Genomic DNA, 24,716 nt, shown 5'->3' on the forward strand with positions numbered 1-24,716 from the left:
AGAGCAGGTGGGCATGAGTATCCCAGAAGGAACCAAAGCACTCTGCAGAAACCCGCGCGGGCTGCAGCACGGACGCTGATACGAAGTTGACAGCGGGGCTGCCTGGAGATGGCTGTGCCAGGCTCCCGGGGGATTCCAGCGGCGGGCTGCAGGCACGCAGCGTCCCGCGGCCATTCTGGCATCCAGGAGAGAACAACATGGAGCTGCACGCCTGGGTTAGGCGCTTTGCGGGTGCCCACCGCCCCAGCCGTCTGGCCACGGGCGCACGGCGCGCACCGGGCCGGGAGCCCCGCGGCCGGGCCGCTCATTGCCCGCCCCGGGGGCGGTGCCGGCGGCGGGGGCGGAGCGCCGGGCGCACCTGAGTGAGCGACGCCGCCCGCCCGCTCCGCCCCAGCCGCGGCCGCGGGGACGCGGGCGCTTCTCCGCTCCCGGGGCGCCGGGTTCGGCTGCGCCCCCGAGCTGCGGCGGCGTCCGCAGCTGGAGCGCCGCCTCCCCGGTGGTGGGGACAGCGCCGGGCTCCGAAGAGCAGGAGGAGGAAGGAGAGCCGGCGGGCGGGCTCCGCGGCGCGGCCTCCGCGCCCTCCCCGTCCCGATCGCGGCCCCGCCTGCGCCCGCTCCCCCCGGGTGGGCGCTGCGCTCCCGCGGCGCGATGTCGGCGCGGCGGCGGCGGAGGGCAGCCACAGAGCCGGAGGAGGAAGAGGAGGAGGAGGAGGAAGAGGAGGCGGGTAGCGACAAGGTGAGAACGCGCGGGGGCGGCGGCGGCGGCTTTTGGGGCAGGGGGACAGCGCTGCCTCCCGCCAGGGGCCCGGACCGCGCCGCCCGTGGGGCTCCGCTGCTTTCAGGCATCAGGGACCCTCCCGGTCCCTCCCAGGCTGTAACGCGACCGCGCTCTCGGGTGGCGGGAGGAGAGAGAGGGCCAGGTGCCAAGTTAGGGCTTGTGTGCCCACGCGTGTTTTACCCCATTGCCATTCCCCCGTGGCGAGACCGAAATGGGAGCGGCCAGGCTCTCTCCGGGCCCGCAGCGAAAGCTCAGCGCCGTGGCTGCGTGTCGTATCTCACCTCTTGACTGGGGAGCTGATGGCGTGGTGTGACCCCAGCCGCTGCTGAGCACCACCCGGCCGCTCCCTCACACCCCTCATTCCCCTCTGCCCGGTGGGATGCGGAGGAGAGTCGGGGGAAAAAGGTAAAACCAGTTGGTTGAGATAAGAACACTTTAATAATTGAAATGAAATACTAGCATTAATGAAAAGGGAGATGAGAAAAAAGCATATAAAACCCAAGGAAGTGCAAGTGGTGCAGAGTACAATTGCTTCACCACCTGCCCAACAACGGGCAGCAATCAGTCTTTCTCAGCCAATACCCCCCAGGAGAGCCTTTGGCCAGGTCAGGTCAACTGTTTTGGCCCCTCCTGGCTTCTTGTGCACTTCCTCACTGGCAGAGCACGGAAAACAGAAAAGTCCTTGACTTGGGCTAGGCAGTGCTCAGCGAAGCCAACACATCAGTGTGTTATCAACATCATTCTCCTGCTAAATCCAAAACACAGCGCTGTAGCAGTTACTGGGAAGAAAATTAACTCTATCCCGGAGAAAACTGGGACACCGGCCCAGGCCAAGAGCACGCTTCAGTGTGGTTGGGCCAGTCCAGTAGCACTGGAGCTAACTCAGAACAGTGATCTGCTCCATTTAAAGGCTGTGTCAGCATTTCCTCAGCAACTCTTTCTGCTTTATGGCCTGTTAAGTGATAGGCATTCACCTCTGGCCTGGAAAGGACTTACAGTATGACATTTCTGCTAAGGCAAGAGGTTTTTGAAATACTAAGTCTATGCATCAGGTTCATTACAGTGGCAAAACAGCCACAGTGCTGTTCTTTTGTTTGCTGTGGAGTTAAGGCTTATCTCTACAAAAGCTAGGCACATCACCACATTACAGTTGCTAATTGTCTGAATAAAATGAAAGAGAAGGTCTCATTTGGGTAACTGGAATTCAAGTTTAGAAAAAAGCTTTCTGATGGCTAAATTGAGGTAGCAATAAGTGTGTTTTTACTTGAATCAGTAACTGCTTAAACTTGCATGGATGTTGATGTTGCAGAGTGTGTAGTCTGCCTTAAGGCATTGTGGCAAGGAACTGGAAAGTGAAACTCAAGACTTTTTATTCCATGCTTTGGTTGCTTTAATTCAAAGCCAATGAATTTGCAAATTTGTAGTGCTGTGCTACATTGAGAGCTGTGATCACATAAGAGAGTGTTTAGACTATAGCTGTGCACATTATTTCTCTGTAGATGAGAATTGAATTTAAACATGATTTCTCATCACAGTGTGCTCCAAAAGCTGCTTTTTTCTGTGGAGATACTCTGATTTGCTTTATTTTGCAGAGTAAGTTTATTTCTGGGGTGTGCAGTGAGCTGCCTTCAAAGAATTCTTGCCATTCAAAGCCTCTGCTACCCAGACCTCCAAAGGGTATCTCTAATCTTGGTTTACCTGTGTGATTTTTGGAGAGGAAATGCTGTTCTTACTTACAGGCCTACTGTGGTTTTACTCCAGCTACTCAACAGCTTAGTGTTTCATCCCATTTCAGATGATGTTGAGCAGACAGGAGGCTGGTGCTGTGTATGCAGCCAGGATGCTGGTTACAGGAGATAGATTTCAATGTGCATACATTTGTGTTCACTTGAACAACAAATATGGAAAGCCTTTTCCACTGCACAGGAGACTTTCTCATGGGTTATTTGTGGGACCCTCTGTGTTCCCACTGGAGTTGTTGAACCCATCTGCAATGTGCCCAGCACTGGTGACCCTTGTCGTGGCTCACAAGTGACAGTAGGGATTGATTTTACATATTAAGTTGGCTTTAGTGCCATTGGTAACTGCAGAGATAAACCAGTATTTTGTACTGAGTTTTCAGTCAGTGGGTCACAGTTTGGGACTCTGTTTTGAATATGAGCACACACATAATGTCTGCTGTAGGTGATTTGATGAGTAGCATCTGGTCATCAGGATTCACAGGTGTCACATTATACATCTTCCTAGATGGTTATCACTCTGCTCTATCTCTTGCCTGGACTTTACAGCAAGTGGATACTTTTATTGTCCTCTGGCTATTTTGAGATGACCTTTTTCATGTGGTGATCCTGTATTTGGACTCCAAACTGGTTCTTTGGCTGATAACTACTCAAGATAGCCACGATTCAGTGGGTTTGCACTGCTTTCTAGAATGCAGCTCAGGAACATCACCCCCTTCATCACTTGTAATGAAGAAGAAAACTTGTTTCTTGGGATTGTATGTGCTTTGTTCTGCTTCTGCTCTTGTTGGCCCAAACCAAGCCTTCCATATATATAAAGGCAACATACACCTTTTTTTGTCTAAGTAGAGAAGCCCTCTATGTTTATTGAAAAACTCCAGAAACTAAATACGTTAGAAGGTTTTTCTGTGTTCTACTTTGAGCCCTATTTTCAACGTGCTGTTTGGTACTTTTCATGTTACACTTACTATGTCCATAGATGCTCATTTCCTACTGAATTTAAGTGAAGCTGTTGGGGATTTTCTTCCTCATTTGCATGCCTTTTTGTCACTAATTTGAAACGACTGGTAGCTATTTCTATATTGATGTAATTTCAAAGGAAAGTTAAATTCCCTGGTTTTTATGAAGGAATATGATATATCCTTTGTGAAAGCTTCTTGAAGTTCCCAAGCTCTGCAAGTCTTAGTGTCTCCAATTGCTCACTAGCTTATTGAGCTGGTGACATTTTGTAAAATTGCTGTGAGCATGGCTTTGCTGTGTAGGGCCCTGCAATTTCACAAGTTTGTTGTTTTCTTTGTATTGTCCTGTGGCATACAGGAGTGATTTTTTGGTTGTCACTTTCTTACTTCCCGCTCCTTGCCCTGGCTGCTCTTTTCCTAAGAGTGTCTGGTCAAAGTGCCTTCATAAATACTCTGTGAGCATTGGGAGAAAGAGGAATGACTTGGCATTCAGATGCTGATCTTCATGTGTTCATGATTCTTTTAAAATTTCAATTGTTTGTTTTCTTTGCTAAAAAGCAAGGGACAGTGCTTTCAAATGCTTCCAAAAAAATTAGCATATCCTGGAAGAAATCCTACAGTTATTCTTCTTTGTACTGTACAGAGTTGTCAGAGTAGGACAGGGAGGGGGAATTGTGATTGTATTGCATTGCTGGCTGTTAATCATTTATAACTACAAGAAGCTTGGAATCACTGAATGCTGTTTCTCTTGTGGTATTGAAAAAGCTGTTTCTGTTCCATGGGATAGCCCTTCCAAGGAATCAATTGCCAGATAAGTTGTTCAGACCTGTGAAGCTCAGTTTGGCACTTGGATCTTTTAATGTCCAAAACCTCAGAAACCTGCTGGGAGGTAAATGAAATTCCTAACTGCAGTATAGACTATTGTGGATCTGTCTGTCTGCCGTGGATCATTTAGTTACTTCATTGGGATTTCATCTCTTGGAGTACCCCAAAAATGTATCAGTTTAATTTTCACAGAGAAGTCTAACCTCTATGCTTTCTGCTACATGCATGGTAATAATAATCAAGGCAGACTATTTCCAAGCATCTGTTTTCTTGGAAATGGTGGTGAATTAGTACTAATGCAGAGAACGAAGGGTCTGTAGTTTCCAGTTTCTGATTCAGTATGTGCAGGTCTCTCGCCTGTGTTTCTGCATATGCCAGGCTTTAATAGTTTGGAAAAAAAAGGTTTCATTATTCAGGATCTTCTGATACTTTATCTTGGCTTCAGAGGAAGGTATCAAAGTGCAACTAATTAAACACTCTACAATGTGTTCTAACTGAACTCTTGACTTTACTATGAACTTGTGAGAGAGACTGCAGAAAGATCAAAGATGGAGAAGAAAACATACTTCAAGTAATACTTAAACTTATAAAATGACAATAACTAAATACTTTTGCTCATTAACTTTTTCTCATAAATTGTTGGACAGTGGCTTCATTTTTTTAGTTGCTCTTCCTGGGGATGTTACATTCTCAAAGAAGAACATATTTGCTATCTACTTAGGAGTTCCTTATGGTGTCCTGGGAAAATGCCATACAAGAGGAACATTGCAAGTGCCTTTGTAACCAGAATAATTCTGGTGCGTGGTTTGCTTGGCACGTATTAATTGTAGTGGAGGGCATGTGGCACAAAGCAGCACTTCAAATGTGTGGCCTTTTAGATGATGAAAGATGGATTTCTCTCCATGACACACAGCTGTATTTCATGAGCTGTTGCAAAATAGTGGGCAAGCAGAAATCCACATGGAAGCCTAATTTATGGCAAGATGTCACATATTCTGAATTCCTGGTATGGAGGCTCAAGCTCTTGACTGGCTGAGTTTCCCCCTTTGTATGGCCAAGTATCTGTGTTCTTATAGAGAAGATTTAGCACAAGGATGAAAGTCTTGTCTTTTGAGAATACTAAACTTAAACTGTCTACCCCTTACAGACACTTTGTGTGTGAATCAAGCAGGCAGGACTGGCACACTCTCTGTATATAAATAAACAGTCCTGTCACCAGCAGTTTGAAAACTCTAGGAAAAAATCCAAACACCTTGGATAAAACACTTAATTTCGAGTGGGGTTGAAGGGTTTCCTAGGCACTTAGGACAGTACAACCTGTGCTGGTCTCAATTAACCTTTGTAAACCTCCGAAGTACCTGCTCACAGTGTGAAACCCACGGCATTTCCCACGGACCTTCACAGGTCCTTGATGCTACTGTGTACTAAGCTTGGCCACATCTCAAATCTGAAGAGCAGGAGAAGGAAGGGCTGGTTGGGTTTGTGCTGAACTCCAGAACTGCTTCTACAAGGTCAAGCTGCAGTAGTAAGGCTCTTGATTTTTTTTTTTTTTTTTTTTGGAGTGCTTTTATAATGATTAACTTAGTGATTCCTTCCATAATGATGTTATTCATGGCTATAAACTGGAAGGTTTGTAATCAATCACATAAAATAGTTTAGAAAATTATTAGCAAGGAAGTCTCATCCCCCAGTGATGGGGTTCTAAGCACTTAAGGATTCAGAAGACAATTAACTAGCTTTTAGTGAGCTATGTCCTCTTTGGCTCCTGAGTTTACAAATTAAATGCCTCATTCAGGAAATTGTTGTGGCTGTGATAGCAGTTAACTGGAAAATAAAGCATTCATAGTAATTTTTGAGGTATGTTGCACAGGGAAGTCGAAGATAGTTGAGGTGTTGATTCCCCTTGGTTATTTTAGTAATATAAGGAAAAAAAAAAATGCACCAAGTTCTAAGCAGCTTGTGGGTTGCACCAGCCAAACTCTCATGAGCTGCTGAAAATCACATCAGATAAACACAGGCCCCTTCTTCCAGCTGGTTAAATACTCTGAAGAAAGCTGTGCACTTGTGAATTCAGATGTTAGAAGTAGCAAATTTAAAGTATTGCTGATAATGAGGTGCTTATGAGTGATAATTGTGTGTTTAAAGATCAGAGGGACAAAACTAAGAATGTTTTTGTTTTTTTTTTTTTAAACACAGTTGTTTTCTGCAACACCAAAGTGGAATAAAAAAGTTTGGGGATATTCTTAGTTCTGAGTACTTAGAAGAGAGAACATCTCTGCCATCTGCAAGCAGGGATTAATATTAAAGACGCTAAGTCATGGTCTTAGGGCCAGGATTAATGCCCGTCATCTGCGCGGTGAGTGGTGTCTTGTAGGACTGTACAGACAGCTTGCTGCACTCCAGAGCAGGTCACAGGAGTTGAAACATGGCTTTTGGAGAGAGCTGTGATCCCCTCAATTGCATCTATAGGTGATTTCTTAGGCTATGGTACAACACTGTGAGAAACATCTCTGAATAGCAGGGTTGTGTGTGGTAATGTTTTATTTATTTATGTGCCTTTTCAGGTGTTCTACAGACTGTCTGGACCAGAGCTTATTTGCTCTTGTTACTTGTACTAATTATAGGCAGAGTCTGCCTAATTATTCAGCTGTGGTGGAATGGTCTGGGGAAGCATTGATCACCTTTTTGAAAGAAGTAAATGGTGTAAAATTGATGATTTCATCTAGGGCATATATATGGTACATCAAGTGAATGAGAAAAACCCAGGCCTAACTTAAAAAAAGAGAGGACATACCTACCCACTTGCCTTGTGCGTGTGTGTAGTGCAAGCACACTGTCTCGGGTTCTGAAAGCACTGTCTGAATGGGAAGGATGGTGATTTTCCTCTGGTCAGTGTCCCTGGGGAGGGCCTGAGGTTGGAGCCTGCCTGCAGCACCCTGGTCAGCTCCTGACCCCTGGCCCCTCCACAGCTCCCTCTGCCCAACCCCGAGGTGTGGGCTGGCCCTTGCCTTTGGGCAACCAGCTTTGTAAAACTATTTTCTGCCTCGTGTTGTTTGCAGAGGCCAGGCACTTGGACAGAGGTTACACCAAAGTGCAGCTGCAGGGAAAAGGCCATGGATTATAAACAGAGTAACCATGCTAGGCTTGGGTGGGATGACTGGGGGTGTAAGCACCTGAATTCTGTGGTGTCTTGTAGTGGGGATGAAAGAGAGGATGTACCTCTGATGGCTCAGAAAAAGTGACAAAAATACTCAGAACAAGGGAAGAAAGTAATATTGTTATGGAAGAGTAGGAAAGAAAAGCAGAAGTTTCTAATTAATGGAAATAGAGGAGAATGGAAATAAGGAGAAAGAACTGAGATGAGGAAGTTGGAAAGAGAGGGAGATGGAGAAATAGCATATAGCAGTGGAGAAGAAAGTTTTAAAGCACAGTTACTTAACAGTCCCCAGAACTGTTAAGAGCTGATGAACTTGAGGCACCAGGGCAGGCTGGAAGCTGTTTGAGATTGTAAGAAGGTAAGGAGAGTCAGGGAGGTCAGGAGGAAGTTCAGGTCTCCAAAGAGCCAGACACTGAGCTAGAGATTGCTCTCTGCTGTGCCAGGGCTGAGTGCAGATTTCCAGCTCCCTGGAGCTGTGGTGTTTGCAGCTTTACAATGACTGAAGTCACCCTTTGTGTTGGCTTTAACTGAGGGAAAATTAGTCCTGACATTGTGCTCTGAGAGTTGGTAACAATTTGACACCAAAATATATAGCACCTGTTTTGCATTTGGGTTAGACACACAGTGTGTCTAAATGATGTCTTCTCTAGCAGTCCTCAGCAAGCACTGAAGAAAGAATTATGGTGTTCCAGTCATACAGAAAATTATTTTGAGTAATACTCTGTCCATGGGACACTCAGTCACTTCACAGTTTGGTTTTGGATTGTTCTTTTCAAGCCTGAGGTTTCAATGTACCATGTATAAAACTTCCAGCAACCTCTTCTCATTGTATAGTTTTTTCATGCATTAAGTTTCCTATTGTTTCTTCTTAATGTGACATTTAACCTTCCCCTTATTCCGTAGAAGGGTAGTTTGAGATGTAGATGAGGGAATGTGTTAAAGGCTTGAGGATTTCTGGCAAACTCCAGTATTCTGTCAGCTGGAGTATTTCTGGAAACATAGATCCATGAAAAAGTGATGCCTAGGATGGGAAGTTTCTTGAGTACAGCAGGTAATGTCACAACATCCAAGTACAGGCCTTCCTATAAACATTTACTGGCATACATTTGTCTCCTACAACATCTAGTTTCACTGGTATACCATTGTTTTCTTTTAGAAGGTAATGCAGATATTATCAGTCCCTAAACTAATGTTTGACTCAGAATACTGTTTTCTGACAAAAGATCTGATAATCTTTCATTTTATATTGAGTTTTCTGATAGTTTTATTTTTCTTTTTGTGATAGGAAGTGGATTTGGAAGAAAGACTTCATGAGTTGGACCTTAGAAGTGATTCAGATATTCCTGATGTTCCTCCACCAACAGACAGCACTCCAGAAATCCTCAAGAGGGCTTTGTCAGGCTTATCTGCCAGGTACAGTGAAAGAAAGATATCTCAAATTTAACAGCTGGTGGCTAAAAGTCATACAGATTATCTTGCAGTTTTAAGTCTTACAAATTGTACTGCAGTTTTAAGTTTTATATGGTAGGTGTGAAAATTTCAAGGATAAATTGTTGCTGGATATTATTGACTTATTTATGCTTTGATAGTAGCCCTTCAGTAGACTATTTTTTGCATACACCTGTGTTTACCCATTGCATGCTTTTCTAAATGAACACAATTTATATAAATATCTACTGAGTCTAAACATTGCAATAACATGGCCTAAAGAATTTGAATTACAGAATGATTATTTCTGGAGGTTGTAATAAACTGATATCCTACCTCCAAGATTGAGAGGTGGATTGGTTTATGAATGAAAAGATGTTTAAATTCTCAAGATAAGGTTTCTTGAGTAAATTCTCAAGATTTGCTAGATTCTTGTGATATTTCCACTTCTAAATAATTTGCTGTACAGTTAAATGCATCATAACTGATATGTCCATACTTTTTAAAGAAATACTTTTCTTTTTCTTGCTGTTTCTTTTCAAACTTCAGTTTCTACCTCCATCTTCCCAGGATCTTGATGGCCAACAAATGTGAGGGGATGTGTATGTGTACAGATAGTTGTGTGGACGTGCATATTCCTGTAGGCTGTTGGATAAAGTTCCTTGTAAAATTTTTATGCAGTCCCTTTACAGCACCTGATCGGTCAAATGCTTTTGGGGCAAGCAAGTTGCGTTTTTTCACCAACGCAACAGAAGAGCATTTACATGATAGATGTAAAAAACTACCTACTAAAATGAATATGGGTGTCATATATATGTTATGCTCAATATAACAAATTAAGCAATATGCAGTGTATATTTTAGAAGCAACTTAGGTCTTGCAAGAGTCAGAAGAAGGATCTCTAATCCAGACTATAATTAAAACCTTCCAAATCCTTGTAATAAAACTGGTCCCCAGCAGGTATCTCCAATAGCACTGTGAAATGAATTTTTTTACTTGCTTATTTTCTAATCTGTCGTCCATTTCTGTTATGTCCATGAGCTATAAGCAGATGTAATGCTTCAGGTTTTAAAAAGCCTGTTTCTAAACTGCAGCAACTGTGAGCAGAATGTGATAATCTCTATTGCCATCACACTGCAAGGACTGTCTGTTTCAGAGTTCTGTCATTGTGTTAAATGTTGAAGTCTTAGGTCTCCAAATCAGACTTGTTCCAAAGGGCATGGTGATACCTCAAAGCCTGCAACTAAGAGGTGCAGCTGAAATCTTTCCTGTTTCATGGGCTTGAAATTCTTTGAGTGTTTGCACCAAAGTATACAAAGGGTGCTCTGACTGTAAAATTAACTTCTTGGTGCTTTATGAATGCTGAAGTTGAAATTACCTGCCAGTTCAGTAGCCAGCAATCCCAGCAGAGTCATTGTTCATCATGTGCAGCATGGTTGGACTGCACTGTTACTTTCAGAAATGTGGATGCTCCTTGTATTTGACCTTTGAAAGTAATGGTGTCTATAACTTTCTAGCAGAGAGTTGGGGTACAATAAACTTGCCAGGTTGCTTCCTAAATTCTGGGGCTTCTTGTCTTACTGAAGTTGTCTTCCCAGTGCTGTGCTTGCCAACACCCCCAAGGTAACATGTGGTATTTTAACATTACTCATAAAGGAAGCTGAATTCTTCTGGAGGAATCTTGCTCACTATGGATATGCCACCAGGGCCAAGCTGCTGCTGTGTATCCCATATCATAGAGCAGCATAAAACATGTTGTGATAAAGCCTCTTCTGCCTCTATTCTGATACTTAAGGCAAATCTAATTAGTAGCTGTAGCTACCATTAACCTGTCAATGATTCACATTCTAGAAAATCAAATTATTGACATTTACATTGGAACTGGAGTCTGATTCAAAACTAACACTGAACCAGGTGTATCTCCTGGTGAAGCAGTGAAACACAAGACTGATGCAAAGCAAAACATTAGGAAGAATGTCTTCAGGCTATAGTAGGGGGCTTTGTGTTTAGCAGTAGCTTGTGGTTAGTTGCTTCAGTGGACTTTTAGAGGAAATGGCCTCAAATTGTGCCAAAGGACATTTAGGTTGGATGTTTCAAAAATTTAATTTAGGAAAGAGCTTTGGAGTTTGGAGAGGTTTAATTTAGGAAAAAGGTCAAGCATTGGAACAAGCTGCCTGGGGATCTGGTGCAATCACCATCCCTGGAGGTATTTAAAAGATGTGTAGATGTGGCAGTCAGGGACATGATTTAGTGGTGGACTTGGCAGTGCTAGGCTAACAGTTGGACTCGATGATCTTAAATGTTTTTCCGGCTCAAATGATTCTATGACTCTGTAGTAACATAAATTTTTATTCTGTTTTCCTTAGGTAGCCACTAGCAGCTGCCAAGATCTACAAGGTCAAAGAGTACAGCTAGTTTGACCCATCAACCCCAACTGCCACATATTCTCCTGTCCTGGTTCCAGTGCTCACAGGAGCATAGAACTGCTTCCAATAGATAACTCTCTACCTGGCAAAAGAGCTACTTTGTTGTAGAAAGGAGGTTTTGTTCGGAGGTTCTGTTCTGTGTCTGTTAGTCCTCAAAGAATCATTTGCTTTTTGTCTGGCAGCCTTTCTTTCATATGCCAGCCTTTGCATGGCTGGGCTCTCATCAGTCTTGCAGCTGACGTGATGCTTTTGGAGGGTCCTGATGTATTTTCACAGCAGCTTCAATATGGGGTTGTATCAATTCACTGCAAATGACATTTGGCAGGGTTGAGGCAGCACGCAGGTAGAAGAAAGGTGTCCAACTTTAATTTCTGTTACTGTGCATCCTGTTCAGTAGGATAGTAGCTTGATCCTGTGTTTATTGCTATGCATTGATTAAACACAAAAACTTCTGCTTTTCCCACTGTTTCTAATACAGTTTAATCTTTAGTTAGCAGAGGAAGTGGAATTCATTTTCATTTATAACTGCTTGCTGCCTTTTTTTTTTTAATAGGTGGAAAAATTGGTGGATTCGTGGAATTCTCTCCCTAGCTATGATTTCTGGTTTTTTTCTGATTATATATCTGGGATCATTTATGCTGATGCTTCTGGTAAGTTTATTTAAATGCATTCTTCTGTGCAAGAGTTATTTGATCTCTTCATTCATCATCCCTGAGCTGAAAGGAAACTGCATGGACAATTCAGAGCAATTGTCTTTCATTTCTGTTAATGTAAATACTTCTGAAAAACACTTGAGGGATTAAAAACTGGACCTTACAGATAAAGGACTTATTAGATACTGTAATTTTTTTTTTTTCTTTTTTTAGGAATTAAAGTAGCTCCAAGAAGTTGAATTACTGTTGCCTTGCTTAACTACTATCATCCATTTCATTGACTAGTTTGTATCACCTGCTGTTGCATGTTGAAGTTGTTTGAAAAAGCAAACAAATAAAAATCAGACCAAAACCAATTCAGGGAAAACTCCAGATCCACTAACAACAGAAAAAATCTTAAACCAAAAAATTAAGAGACAGGTGCATTTTGAGGCTAAGGAGAGCAGGCAGCCCTGGCCTCCTGTCTGCAACTGGCATGAAAGGCTTTCCTCTGACATGCTCATTTAATTCCATATTTCTCTATGAGGCTTCATTGTGGCCTTGCATTTATCTGTAAGTTGGAGCTAGATCCCTTTCTGAGGTACAAAGTGCGTTTTTAGGTCATGAAGTGAAATACTGATGAGGATAACAATAAAAAAAGTTATAATAATCTTCATACATGCTATATAGCAGGTCAGCCTTTACTGTTTCTTTGCACCATTTTAATTGCTGATATTTTTATGGAATGATGGTTTAACTATCTTAGAAAGGTACAGTCTTAACAGTCTTAGAAAGATACAGACAGGAATTTAGCTTTTAATATGCTGAAATTGATTCTTCTAGGTAACTGCTTCGACTTTTGACTCTAAGTTTGTTCAGGTATCAAAATTTTTAAACTTTTTTCTTGCCTCCTATGAGGCAATTTTAGAATTGTATTCCTAAATACAATTCCTAAAGGTTGGAAAATACCTTTAAAATAATTGAGTTGAACTGTTAACCCAGCATTGCCAAGTCCACCACTACCTTGTGTTCCCAAGTCCCCCATCTACACATCCTTTAAATATCTGCAGGGATGGTGACTCAACCACTGCCCTGGACAGCATCTTGCAATGCTTGACTGCCCTTTGGATGAAGAAATTTTTGTTGATATCCAATCTAAACCTCTGCTCCCATCTAAACTGAGGCATTTTCTTTCACTTGTTACCTAGGAGAAGAGACCAACCCCTGTCTCCCAGCTCAGGGGACAGGGTAACCAGCTCAACAACTGGTCTTACCGCTAAAGAGGCCAAAAACCTCTGCTTGTTCTTTGTCACTGTGTTTCCTCCTGCATCCAACAAAGGATGGAGCTTCTCCTTAGCCCTACTTTTGCTTCTGATGTCTTTATAGAGGTAGTTTTTATTGTCTTTTATGGCAGTAGGCAGATTAAATTCTCATTGGGCTTTGGCCCTTCTACTTTTCTTCCTGCATAACCTCACAACATCCTTGTAGTCATTCTGAGTCACCTGCCCCTTCTTCCAAAGGTCATAAAATCAAGTGTCTTGAGAGACTGGAATGCTGTTTCACCAGCATTATGGTCTGCATTGCAGTTTCTACACCCGAATTAGTTTGGTTAATATTTCCTGTTTTCAGATGAATGACATAACAAACTACTAATTCATTGTCTCATTCATGGAGGATTTTCTTTTTAGTGTATGAAGAAACAAAAAAAAAAGGCCCTTTTAAAGTGCAGGTTGCTGTAAAAAGAATTTTTTTCCCTGCACAATCAATCCTTTAGTAGTCAGCTACATTTGAGAATTATAATTATGAATGAAAAGGAACTAATTAATTTGCTGGGTGATTTTGTGTATTCATGGTATACTGTGAGATTGCAATCATGGGCAAGCAGTCAAGACATGAACCAAAAAGTAATCATAGTTAGTAGAGAATTGTAATAGAGTTCCTCTTTTGTGCCATAAAGCAAAAAGTCTGTCTTCTATTATAATGAGCTGGTAATTAAGTTGATATTCGAGACTACATGAAAAGGAGAATGGAGGGAAAACCCAGCCTTGTTCATGAAATATTTAATTTGACTGGAATAAAATAGCTTGTATTTAAATAAGAGTTGTCATGTTAAAACCAAATCTCAATACTGGGACTGAAAATGCCCAGAGACTTGTAGGAGGAGTAATCCAGTGAGGTTTGGAGGACAAGACCTGAGACTGCTCTAAAGAGCTGGAATGTATGCTCTGCATTTGCTGGCTACACGGGTAACAGGCTTCTGTGGCTTGGACCCTGGTGCCCTGTTCCACTGTAAAGTGCAATCCTGTGATGTTGTTCTTGCCTATAGCATTTAACTTTTGTAAGTTTGGCTGAGCAGAAGAAAGAGAACAAGGTAGGGGAGCTCCAAAATTACCTTGCTGAGGTGGTGTAAGACTCTGAATCGGCGTTCAGGCGTTGAGCAAGATGGAATGCGCCGGCCGCGAGGGCTGCTCGAAGGCCTGAGCGCTGGCGCTGCCGCCTGCGCGGGCAGACTGGTGCTCCCGCCCCTGCACGGCATCACCCGGGCACTGAGTTTGGTAATTCCATACCTCTGCTGATCCACTCAGAGTCTGCGGGTCGGACGGACGTGGCAGAGTCCTTTGAAGCCCAAAGGCATGACAGGACACACTGCCCGACTGAGGCCGGCAATGCAGGGAAGCGGTGAGGTCAGCAAAACAAATGAAGGCCTGGGAGGGCGTGACATTCAGACCTGGGTTAGATGAGCTTTGCCTCTAATCATAAAGGCTAATAACCCTTAATGAGATCCTTGCAAGTGAAAGACCTAGGTGTCCTGTGTTTCACAGCTACTTTTTTCCATTGGGCCCAGAAAATATGTCTAGAATTAAATGTAAGGATAAAACTTAGCCAAAAGAAATAGGAGAGTTTGCTTTACAGGACACATTTCTGACCTGCTGCTATCAAACTGTTTTAATGCAGAAAGGTCAGGAGCCTTCTCATGTTTCACAAGTATGTTCTTGAAGCTAGCCCAATGTGGGGTTTTTTTCCTTCATGTACAGTGGTTTGAGATTTTTTAAAGTTTTAAGTGGAGCTTAGTTTTTCCTTGGATCTGATTTGAAGCTGTTTTCTGACTGGAATTTGACTTCAGAATAATGTCTTCCCTTAATGCAGGCTGCAGTGCTCCTTACTGCCTGTAAGAAACAACTGCAGCAAAGTTTTTACAAAGTTTTTTATTTCTCTTATTTTAGGTCTTAAGCATTCAAGTGAAGTGTTATCATGAAATCATTACTATTGGTTACAGAGTCTACCACTCATATGATTTACCATGGTTTAGATCCCTCAGCTGGTAAGTAGCAAGCCAGAACATCAATAAGCCAGGATGTGATACTTAAATCATCTTCTTCCTCACCTGTTGTGGTGGAATGACAGCTTTGTGGGTCATGTGCAGACATAAAAATTGACATCTGTCTCTAATACAGAATTTTGTAGTTGTGTTCCCCCTGTGAACTTGGACAATTCAGTTGGCATTTTATTACTTATCTTTTTTAACTTGTTGTAAATAAATCCTTGTTTGTTTGTTTTGTTTTTAATAATTGCATTTAATATATATTGTCTTATTAAAATAACCGTTAGATGTTGCATATTGCAGGTACTTTTTGCTCTGTGTGAACTACTTCTTTTATGGAGAGACTGTAGCTGATTACTTTGCTACATTTGTGCAAAGAAGAGAACAGCTGCAATTCCTCATTCGTTACCACAGATTTATATCTTTTGCCCTCTATTTAACAGGTAAGTGCAGGAAATCACAAAAATGAAAGAACTTTGTGCTGCATTTGCTCATTTAATTTTAAAATATTAATTATTCCCCATCATTATGCCCTTCCTGTTTCTTTTTCCTCATAATGCTTGAGGAAATGAGGTGTTTGCAGTTATATTTTTCCTGTGAGAAGATGAGTACAAATTTTGCATTCACTGAAAAGAAGAAAGCCTAAACAAGGGGATGATCTTGAGACAGTTGAGATAATAGTGCTCAAAATAGGTTGGCAAGCATTAATTTTGATTGCTGAAGACCTGATGCTATTTTGGCAGGCTTTAGAGATGACTTGTATGTGTAATTGCTGTGCTGGGTTGATTCTTTACTGTGCAAGTGTTCTCCTAGGTCTTCAGTAATAGGATTTACTAATATATTTTTAAACTGATTAGTCAAAATGCCTGAGTCTTAATTTTGCCTGCAACATATTCAGATACTTTCCTCATGGAAAAATTTCCTCTCTGTCCAAATAAAAACTTTTAAAAAGCCTTTTTTCTAGGAAGAAGAGACATAAGTTGGTACTTTTTTGGGGTATTGCTTTGTGAACACGTAAATACATTTTTTCAGCAATGCAGTTTAGCATAAAATTAAATCATCTGAAGACTCAGATTGGTTTAAGGGACAAGGGCCTGCTATGCTACAAATATTTCTAAAGTGTACTGAGAAATCTGATCTTTGTGATGGTCTGTCAGTTTTTCTACTGTTGGATTTTTTTCCTTAAACCAAATAAAAATTCTGCTCAGTGCTTAGATCACAAACTTGAAACCGGCTTTGCAGGACTTGACCTTTTTCAGCTGGCTTTGGCTTGGGGAAACTAACTTAGATAAAGCCTTGTGAGCTGGTGAGGGGAGACATGAGACAAGCCAAGCGTGAGCAAAAGGAGGAGGCAGCACATAGCAGAGCCCCCTGGTGTTGGGATTGTGAGGTCACTTAGGGGCAATCCCCGGGGTTCAGGGTCTTTTGGGGGCCTCTGGGCCCCTGTTGGTGCAGGAAGTTACCATAGGAGAGAAGAAGCGCTCAATTAGCCACCCAGAAAATTCTTTTTGGTCAGCTGAATTCTCCAACACCTGTGCTTCACACTTGCATAGCCTGCAGTCATGTGCCTGTTTGGGGGAAAGGGGCAAGCTGGTCTTTTCCTTTCATTTACTTCCGTTGAGTATTCAAAACTAGTTTGTTGACCTGGCGTTCGAGTGGTTTTTAAAAGTGATGATCTCCTTTGCTAAAAATTGACGTCCACCATAGGACCTTGTGTGTGCCTAGAGGGTTGTTCTTTACTGATGGTTTACTATGGATGTTCTTTACTGATGTTAGCTAAATCTATGTCAACTAAATCATAGTCTTGTATGAGAATAACTCTATATGTAATTTTAACTGAATATAAGCCAACACTTCTAGCAGCAGAGGGATTAAAAACTGCTTCAAAGGAAGAGAATTACTGGTATATCACAGTTCAGTGTCATTAAATGTAAGATGGTATAAACTGCACTTGCTTTGTTTTACAGGATTCTGCATGTTTGTTTTGAGTTTAGTGAAGAAACATTATCGTCTGCAGTTTTACATGGTGTGTATTACGCACTTTGCTGTGCTCATTCACATTCCAAATGCCAGTAGAAACAGTCATGTCCGTATGCTCATAAAATAGTTCAGAAGAGTGGCGTGGAAAATGTGTTTAAATTGAGAGTTACATGAAATCCAGTCATGCTGGACTGTATCTGTTCACCTTCCAAATGATGGTGATTATTATTATATCCCAGGATGTGGCCTCTCAGTCTGTACAAGCTGTCCTTGGTGAGGCCTTGTGCAAGTCCAACACAATATGTTTCCCTTAGTGATAGGCTGATATGAAAGAGCTTCCTGGAGAAGGGGGATGCATCTCCCTGCCAGGTCTGAAGCCAAACAGTTCAGCATTGTGTGGAAAGTGATTATTGTGATTCAAGTGTTGCTTTCGAGAGGCCCCTCTAAAGTACCATGAAGGGTCTTGATCTCAACGCCCGTGTGAAGTATTTATTCCATGACATTTCACAGCTGTTCTGGTCTTTTGCTCTGCAGTGTCTCAATAGATCATTGATGAATTAAAAGAAACCAGCATTCTCATCTCTCATATTTGTCCACCTAATAATCAGCATAGTAGCTAAGCAACAGCATGAACCTTTTTCTTATGTGTATCTTATATGTTGAAAACTAATTCTGTAACATTACAGGTTAAAACCAAAGCAAACACCCAAAACACCCCACTGACAACACCCTACGTCCCACTTCTATGTAGGAATGATTAGAAATCACAGTGAAACAACAGTGCAGTACAGCTCCTGTCTTGGAAGAACTTGAGCAATCGGGGCATTGCACAATTTAAATATTTCCTAAAGCTCTGGCAATGCAGTTAACCCTTCTGTTTCTGCACTGCTTTAGGTAGCACTTTACCACTGAGGATTTCCAATTCTAGACCAGGGCTTAACTGAGTCTTATAATAACATGTAAAAAGATCTTTTACTCAAAATAATATACCCTGTTTGTAAGAGAGTTTACCTGACAGTGAGATGCAGCTTTTCTAGTCTTTCTCTTCTAGTCTGCAAAAAAAGCCCAAACCTCCTCATCTTTAGATTGGCACAACCTAAATATATTTACTGGCCATTATTTTTTCCTTTTTCATCTTCTGGAAAGAAGGTGAAAATGTGTAGTGTCAGTCACGTGACTTGGTGTCTGCCCAGAAAACATTAAAATGTGACTACCCAGGAACTGCAACAAAACAAAGTGAAGCCATATATCTACTGTGTGGCAACACTGTGTTTAGGAAGAAAAGGAGAGTCTATCCCATCCCTGGAAGTGTCCAAAGCCAGGTTGGATGGGGCCTTGAGCAACCTGGTCTAGTGGAAGGTGTCCCTGCCTGTAGTGAGGGAATTGGAGCTATGTGATCTTTAAGGACCTTTCCAACCAAACTGCTCCATGATTCTAGTAGGCATTTGGGTTTAGGTGGTGTTCCAATGTCACCGTACAAATGCTAAAAACTCTGCTGCAGAGCTGTGTTAATTAACCAGCAGGTAATCCTTTCAGAAACCTTTTGTCATTTCTTGCAGCCTCCCCACTCCACCGTTTAAGGCTTCTTGAGTTGTCTTATCTGGAAGTAGAGTCTGGCTGCCATAGGTAAACACGTCATAAGAGAATTAAAGTAGGACATTTTGAGTGTAAATGGCCCAGACATTTAGAGTACCTAAGTTTGGTGTATCATGAGAAAACTACCAGTTCTTGATTTAAAAGCGTTTGGAAAATAAAATCCATTGCAGGATCTGTTTGGAAACCACTTTATTGTACACTGGCTCTACAGATTAAACACCAAGTGCATACAGTAGTACTGAACTGAATGATTGTTTAAATGACCATGCCCTTAAAAACAAACACTTCATTTTTGCTAATCCTGAGAATTTTCATGTTTCATAAGTTATGAGAGACATCCACATCTGTGTAACAGTACTCTTTCATGGGTAGTTCATTGCCATTTTATTGTTACAGTTCTAACATGTCTGTTATATGTATATACAGAATATCACATTGCTTAAACTTCTCTGCTGCTTTCATGCTGGAGGTGTATGTCTTATTAAATCAGGTGTTAAAACTGCATGTTAAAAAATTCTGGGTGGAGGTAAGTGATGAAGAGGCCTGCTGAAGTTTTAGAATTTGCTTAAGAAAGCCAGCTCACTTGTGATATACTGTATGCACTCATCTCTTGCATTATCACTAGAACTGGTCTTCCTGAGGAGCTCCTCAGTAGCTCCTGTAGCTGATGTGCCAGGATTTATGGAGGCCTATGGGTCGGTGTTTTCACTAACTGTTGTGTTGTTGCATTGTTAACAGTTCGCATGGACTCATGTCACTTTGCTGATCACTGTAACTCAATCTCATCTTGTCATCCAAAATCTCTTTGAAGGCATGATCTGGTAAGGGGACAGTAACAAACTGATTTGTACCTCTATTGCATCGGAAGGTTGGTTCTTTTGCATAGATCTGGTTAGGGAATAATTGTGGGAACAGTTAAGCTGGACGAATGATAGGAGCATTAATGTCTAATTGGGAGTGGGGGTAAAGCATACAGGAGAGGAAGCAGAAACCTCTTTATCTAGATTGACTGACACAAATCTGATAGTTTTGAACAATCACTTCATTTACTTGCAGGGAATAGGATTGATTGCATGCTAGGTCAGATCGTTTCCACAGCATTTTGCTGAACAAATGAATATCCAGCAATTCTTTTGCAATTACTTTGGAGCTTCGAGTTGCTCAGAGCTATTGAAGTTGGACCATTTAATTTGAAATCCCCAATCTGGCTATGTTCCTTGCAGCCTGTCCTGTTCAAATAAATTCAGAGTACTTAAAATACTTTAAGAGTTTTAATCTTGGTTATGATTGGGCAACATTTGTGCCTCATTTTCAGTAATACATTAAATTTTGGCAATGCAGTTAAACTTGATTATGTAAAGCCACTCCTCAGAGAGCGGGTGTGTTTTCCTCCCCCTCTCTTCTTCAGGGACAGGGTAAATTTCAAGTTGAGAAAGAAAGAAGAAGCATGTGGAAGATGGTTTGTGTTCTTCCAAGGACATAATGCTGTATGTTCTCTTCCTGATATATGTACATCTGGGGAGATTATTGCAGACAAGCCATACTTACAGTTAGAAAGAAAGCTCAAAGCCTTTGACAAAGTTTCTATTTACAAATACTTTTCATAGTGATTATGTTCACATGTCAAAAGCTGAACCTAGTTGCTTTGCTAGCCTACTATTTCTTATTGCCACTCTTGCTAGACAATTCAGCAGGAGATCAAAAAATCTGACTTTTAGCTTATTAATACATCCCTGCTTTGAAAAGGAGGGGGAAAGAAAAGAGAGCTTAATAGGCTTGAATAACAACTTCAGATGCAGTCTGCATGCAAAGAACATTTTAAAAGCTGCTCCAAACTGATAAGAAGGGAAAAAATAAAGGAAAACTAGATATTTTCTTAATTTACCTGTCATTTAAACTTTTTGTACAATTGGCTTGTTTTGATGTTACAAAAACATTAACATGTTGATTGCTTCTTACCTGTGGTACCAGTCTTTAAGCCTCATAGGAAAAACCCAGCCTGTTCATGTTTTAAGCTCATGCATCAAAATAACACTTTAACTTGAACTAACATGAATCTGTAATGATGTAGTTTGGCTGAAGACTAAAACCAGTATAGCTAAGTGTGGTGCTCATGGGGAAAAAGGCAAACACATTATGAAACATAATTCCTTCTAAATACTGCAGAAAAATTTCCCAGAAAGAAATTTGGCTCTTTCAGTTTTTGTCCAGTGTTTAGGTTCAGGCAGTTTTTCTCTGTGAAACTTTTAATGTCTTCCTCTAGGTTTCTGGTTCCAATTTCAAGTGTTATCTGCAATGACATTACCGCTTATATTTTTGGGTTCTTCTTTGGCAGAACTCCATTAATTAAGGTAGGTGCTTAGGCATTTCCTTGCTAATGAGCTTTTACAATTTATAGCAATTTTGTTACTTGTTCAAAAACATGTTAATGGAAAAAAATACTTTACACTGTACTACATGATTCGCAGCTTTGCTAAAAAAGCCCAAACTGACTATCCTGTTCCTGAAATTTTGAATATGATTAATGTGAATGTGATATTGGCATTACAGGATAATGCAGTTGAGCCTATTGCATTATTTTTGGATTTCAGATGCATGTTTGGCTGCATACTTACTGCACAGTAACTTTTTTGAAATAAGGCACTAGGTCATATATACCTGCTCCTCTTGTTGACTGAGAAGGGCTCAAGCATTAATCTTCCTAATCTGGTAGAATATGCAAGACCCTACAGAAAGCCATTAATTATTTCCATGAGGTTGCCATGTTAACTTTTGGGAATTTAGTTGGTTCTTATACTAAAATGCTCTTAAATTGAAAATGTGATAGAATTTGGTAACAGCTTGTCACACACTGGTCTCTCTAGTTATTTGCTGTATTGGTTATCCAGTCTGTGTGCAGAGAGCTGGTGTCTCCTGAGGAGCATCCCCTGCAGTGGGTCTCCAACACAGCTGAGGTGTGCTTGTGCAGGTCTCCCAGTCTTCTGCATGAAGGGAGTTCAGCTGCTTAACCTGGGTCAGCAGCAGCCTTCAGACAGCAGCCACAGATGGGATGGGAGCTCTCCCTTCCCTCAAATTGGCCACTGGCACCAGACAAATTTGGTTGGTTGGCTTTTCCACACTTTGCCTGGAATGGGTGAGGGCCATACTCTTCTGTTTATCAGATTCAGTGGCTGCAGCTGCTGGCATTCAGTATTTCACACAAACCTTTGAAAAACAAAGTAGGAGTATAATATAAGTAATTTTTAATTTTCACAAACAAGATCAATAAATACAGTAAAAAGGGGTGCAATGATTTAACTGATGGACTAACACTATCTCTTTTGTGCCTAGCTGTCTCCCAAGAAGACCTGGGAGGGGTTCATTGGAGGCTTCTTTTCCACTGTTGTATTTGGATTTATTGTAAGTAAGCATAGGACACTCATAGAACCAAAGAATGGTGGTGTTTCCTGTTTGGAAGGGACCTTTAAGATCATCTCTTTACAATCCCCCTGCCATGGACAGGAAGACCTTCCACTACCCTAGATTGCTCAGAGCCCATCTAACCTGGTCTTGAACATTTCCAGGCACATGGGAATTTCTTTATATAGAAGCAGTCTTCATATTTTTACTTGAAATATCCAAATTTATAACTAATTTTATCTCAAACTCCTGAAAGCCTCAGGGTTAGGGTGTTTTTTTGCCTAGAGAATTCTGCAATTCATAACTAGCTGGAAAGGGTAGGCAAGGTTTTAACCTCTACTGAAGAGATCATATTGACCATTTTCTGCCATTTCTGTTACAGTATCTGGAATAATTGTATCTATTAGCTGCATCCCTATTTAGAAATTGAAGTTTATCAGTAGCATTATTTATGCTTCGTGAAGTAGACCTTCTGTGTTACATGCTTTATAATGATATTTCCCCTGGAAAGCAATTTACTCTAATGATATGCACAGATGATAATACCATCATAAATAACTGTTGTGATAAGTAATTTTTCACCAAGGTCAGCAGAACTCATAATAGCCAAACTTAGTGGAGGAGATATTCAAGTTTTAATGGACAAGTGAACTGCAAAAAATTATGAGTGGATGACATTTTTGGATTTTATAATACAGAAGATATTTTATAATACAGATAGATAGAAATCTGATATAGAAAAAGGAAAATAATTTGGGAAGTCATCACTAAGCTCATGGAACATCTGCCTTGTTGAGGCACTCTCTAGTTAAGGCAGGCTGATTTTTCTCCATTCTCTGTCTCTTATTAGAAAGATTTTTATTACCCTGAGCTTGTGGTGATAAAGCCATTTACTGTGGGGGTTTTGAGTGTAATAACAAATGCCTAATTCAGGACTTCTTGTTTTGCTTTTCAGTTTTCCTATTTTTTGGCTCAACATCAGTATTTTGTCTGCCCTGTGGAATACAACAGTGAAACCAATAGATTTGTGACAGAGTGTGAACCTTCAGAGCTCTTCCATATGAAGAAGTACTCTGTGCCACCATTGCTTCAGGCTGTGTTGGGATGGGTAAGGGAAAAGAACAGGCTTTGGTTAAAATTGAAATCATGCTTCCCAGCTTAAATGGGTTTCCAAATCATTTTAGAAGGGTATCTGAATGCTGGTAAAGCTTAGCCTTAAGAACTGGGTCGATACCATGAGCCCCTCCATTGCTCACACAGGAGATGTGGTCACCCGAGGGAACCTGCCTGTGTTCTTGAGGCCTGTGTTCTCTTCCTGCTGCACGTGGATGCCGCTTAGGCATTTTGCAAACTTAGTTTTAAAGAGCAACCTTTGAATTTTTTGTGGGAAGTGGACAAAGGCTTGTCATGGCTGGAATTAGTGGCAAGCTGAAGTAAGCCTATAGGGTGTAGCTGCTGTTAGGATTGGAGTTTTACTCTCTTCTTCACACAGAATGCTGCGTGTTTGTGCCATTACTTCCGTGCTCTGTGAAAAAGTACTACCAGCAATAGTTATATGTAATGTACTCTCTGACCCTTTAAATATGCAAGGTAAAGATGCCTACAATCAAATGTATTGAAACACAGTGTTAATTCTTTTTCTTGTAGGAAACAGTGAATATGTACCCATTTCAGTTGCACAGCTTTGCACTGTCAACATTTGCCTCATTAATTGGGCCATTTGGAGGATTCTTTGCCAGTGGATTTAAAAGAGCTTTCAAAATCAAGGTATGTAATGAATCCTGTAAGCCTCTAAATTGTCTTTTGTTTTTCTCTTTGGATTAGATAAATTGGTGGGTTAGGGATTTTTTAAATCCTTCATTGCAATTGTATTTCTACTGAGTTGCAACAATGTTTTGGCTGGTTTTTAGTATCAGAAGCAGGACTTAGTTTTATCAGATGTGTGTGTGTGTGTGATATTCTTCAAACTTTGCATAGTCAGCATGTGACTTCATGCTAGAAATCTAAGAATAATTTGGTTACATAATTGGGACAATAATTTTTCTTCCAAATCGTGCTGCAGAAGTGGTTTAGACAAGCAAGATGTGAGATAGTGTACTTGACATGAAGGGCAATCTGTAGACACCTCAAAAGTGCTGACAGTGGTTTACCCTTCAGATTTTGGCTGGCTGGTTTTTACAGGTGGCATTGGTGTCACAGGCAGATGCTGGTGTGTCAGGCTCACCAAAGCATGAGATGTTTGGCTGCCTTTGCCAAACATCTGCCTTGTAACAGGAGCGTGTACTGGCAAATTATGTGACCTGCTACCCTCTGTTTATTGCAAGGTGTGCGCTGTCGCTTGTGGCAATGCTGTCCTTGGCTGGTATTAAATGGCAGCAGGAGTATGGCAAGAGGGCAGCCCCAAATTTCTCCCGACCTTCTTTATGTCTTGGTAGGACTGCTGTAATTCTTACCCTGTTGCTTGTTGTTCATGTTG

The 24,716-nt window shown here is 41.3% G+C and overlaps 1 protein-coding gene across 2 annotated transcripts in view; it reads left to right on the forward strand.

The window, feature by feature from the left end:
* Positions 1–333: 333 nt before the first annotated feature.
* Positions 334–24,716, forward strand: part of CDS1 (CDP-diacylglycerol synthase 1) — a 29,475-nt gene continuing 5,092 nt past the window's right edge. The window contains exons 1-12 of one of the 2 annotated variants that reach the window (XR_011679885.1): positions 334–735; positions 8,743–8,870; positions 11,865–11,961; positions 15,168–15,265; positions 15,569–15,708; positions 17,233–17,291; positions 19,580–19,662; positions 21,105–21,192; positions 22,172–22,240; positions 23,196–23,348; positions 23,888–24,007; positions 24,565–24,671. Coding sequence is in view for 1 of the 2 variants with exons in the window: in XM_071431453.1 (XP_071287554.1) it covers positions 649–735; positions 8,743–8,870; positions 11,865–11,961; positions 15,168–15,265; positions 15,569–15,708; positions 17,233–17,291; positions 19,580–19,662; positions 21,105–21,192; positions 22,172–22,240; positions 23,196–23,348; positions 23,888–24,007 (1,122 nt within the window). In the remaining variant the exon portion in view is untranslated. The remainder of the gene's footprint in view (positions 736–8,742; positions 8,871–11,864; positions 11,962–15,167; positions 15,266–15,568; positions 15,709–17,232; positions 17,292–19,579; positions 19,663–21,104; positions 21,193–22,171; positions 22,241–23,195; positions 23,349–23,887; positions 24,008–24,564; positions 24,672–24,716) is intronic. The other variant, XM_071431453.1, reaches the window with a different exon arrangement.

This window comes from Agelaius tricolor, unplaced genomic scaffold (genome assembly GCF_023055355.1).
Source record: "Agelaius tricolor isolate 1412-34295 unplaced genomic scaffold, bAgeTri1.0.p SCAF_8, whole genome shotgun sequence".
Classification (NCBI taxonomy): Eukaryota; Metazoa; Chordata; class Aves; order Passeriformes; family Icteridae; genus Agelaius; species Agelaius tricolor.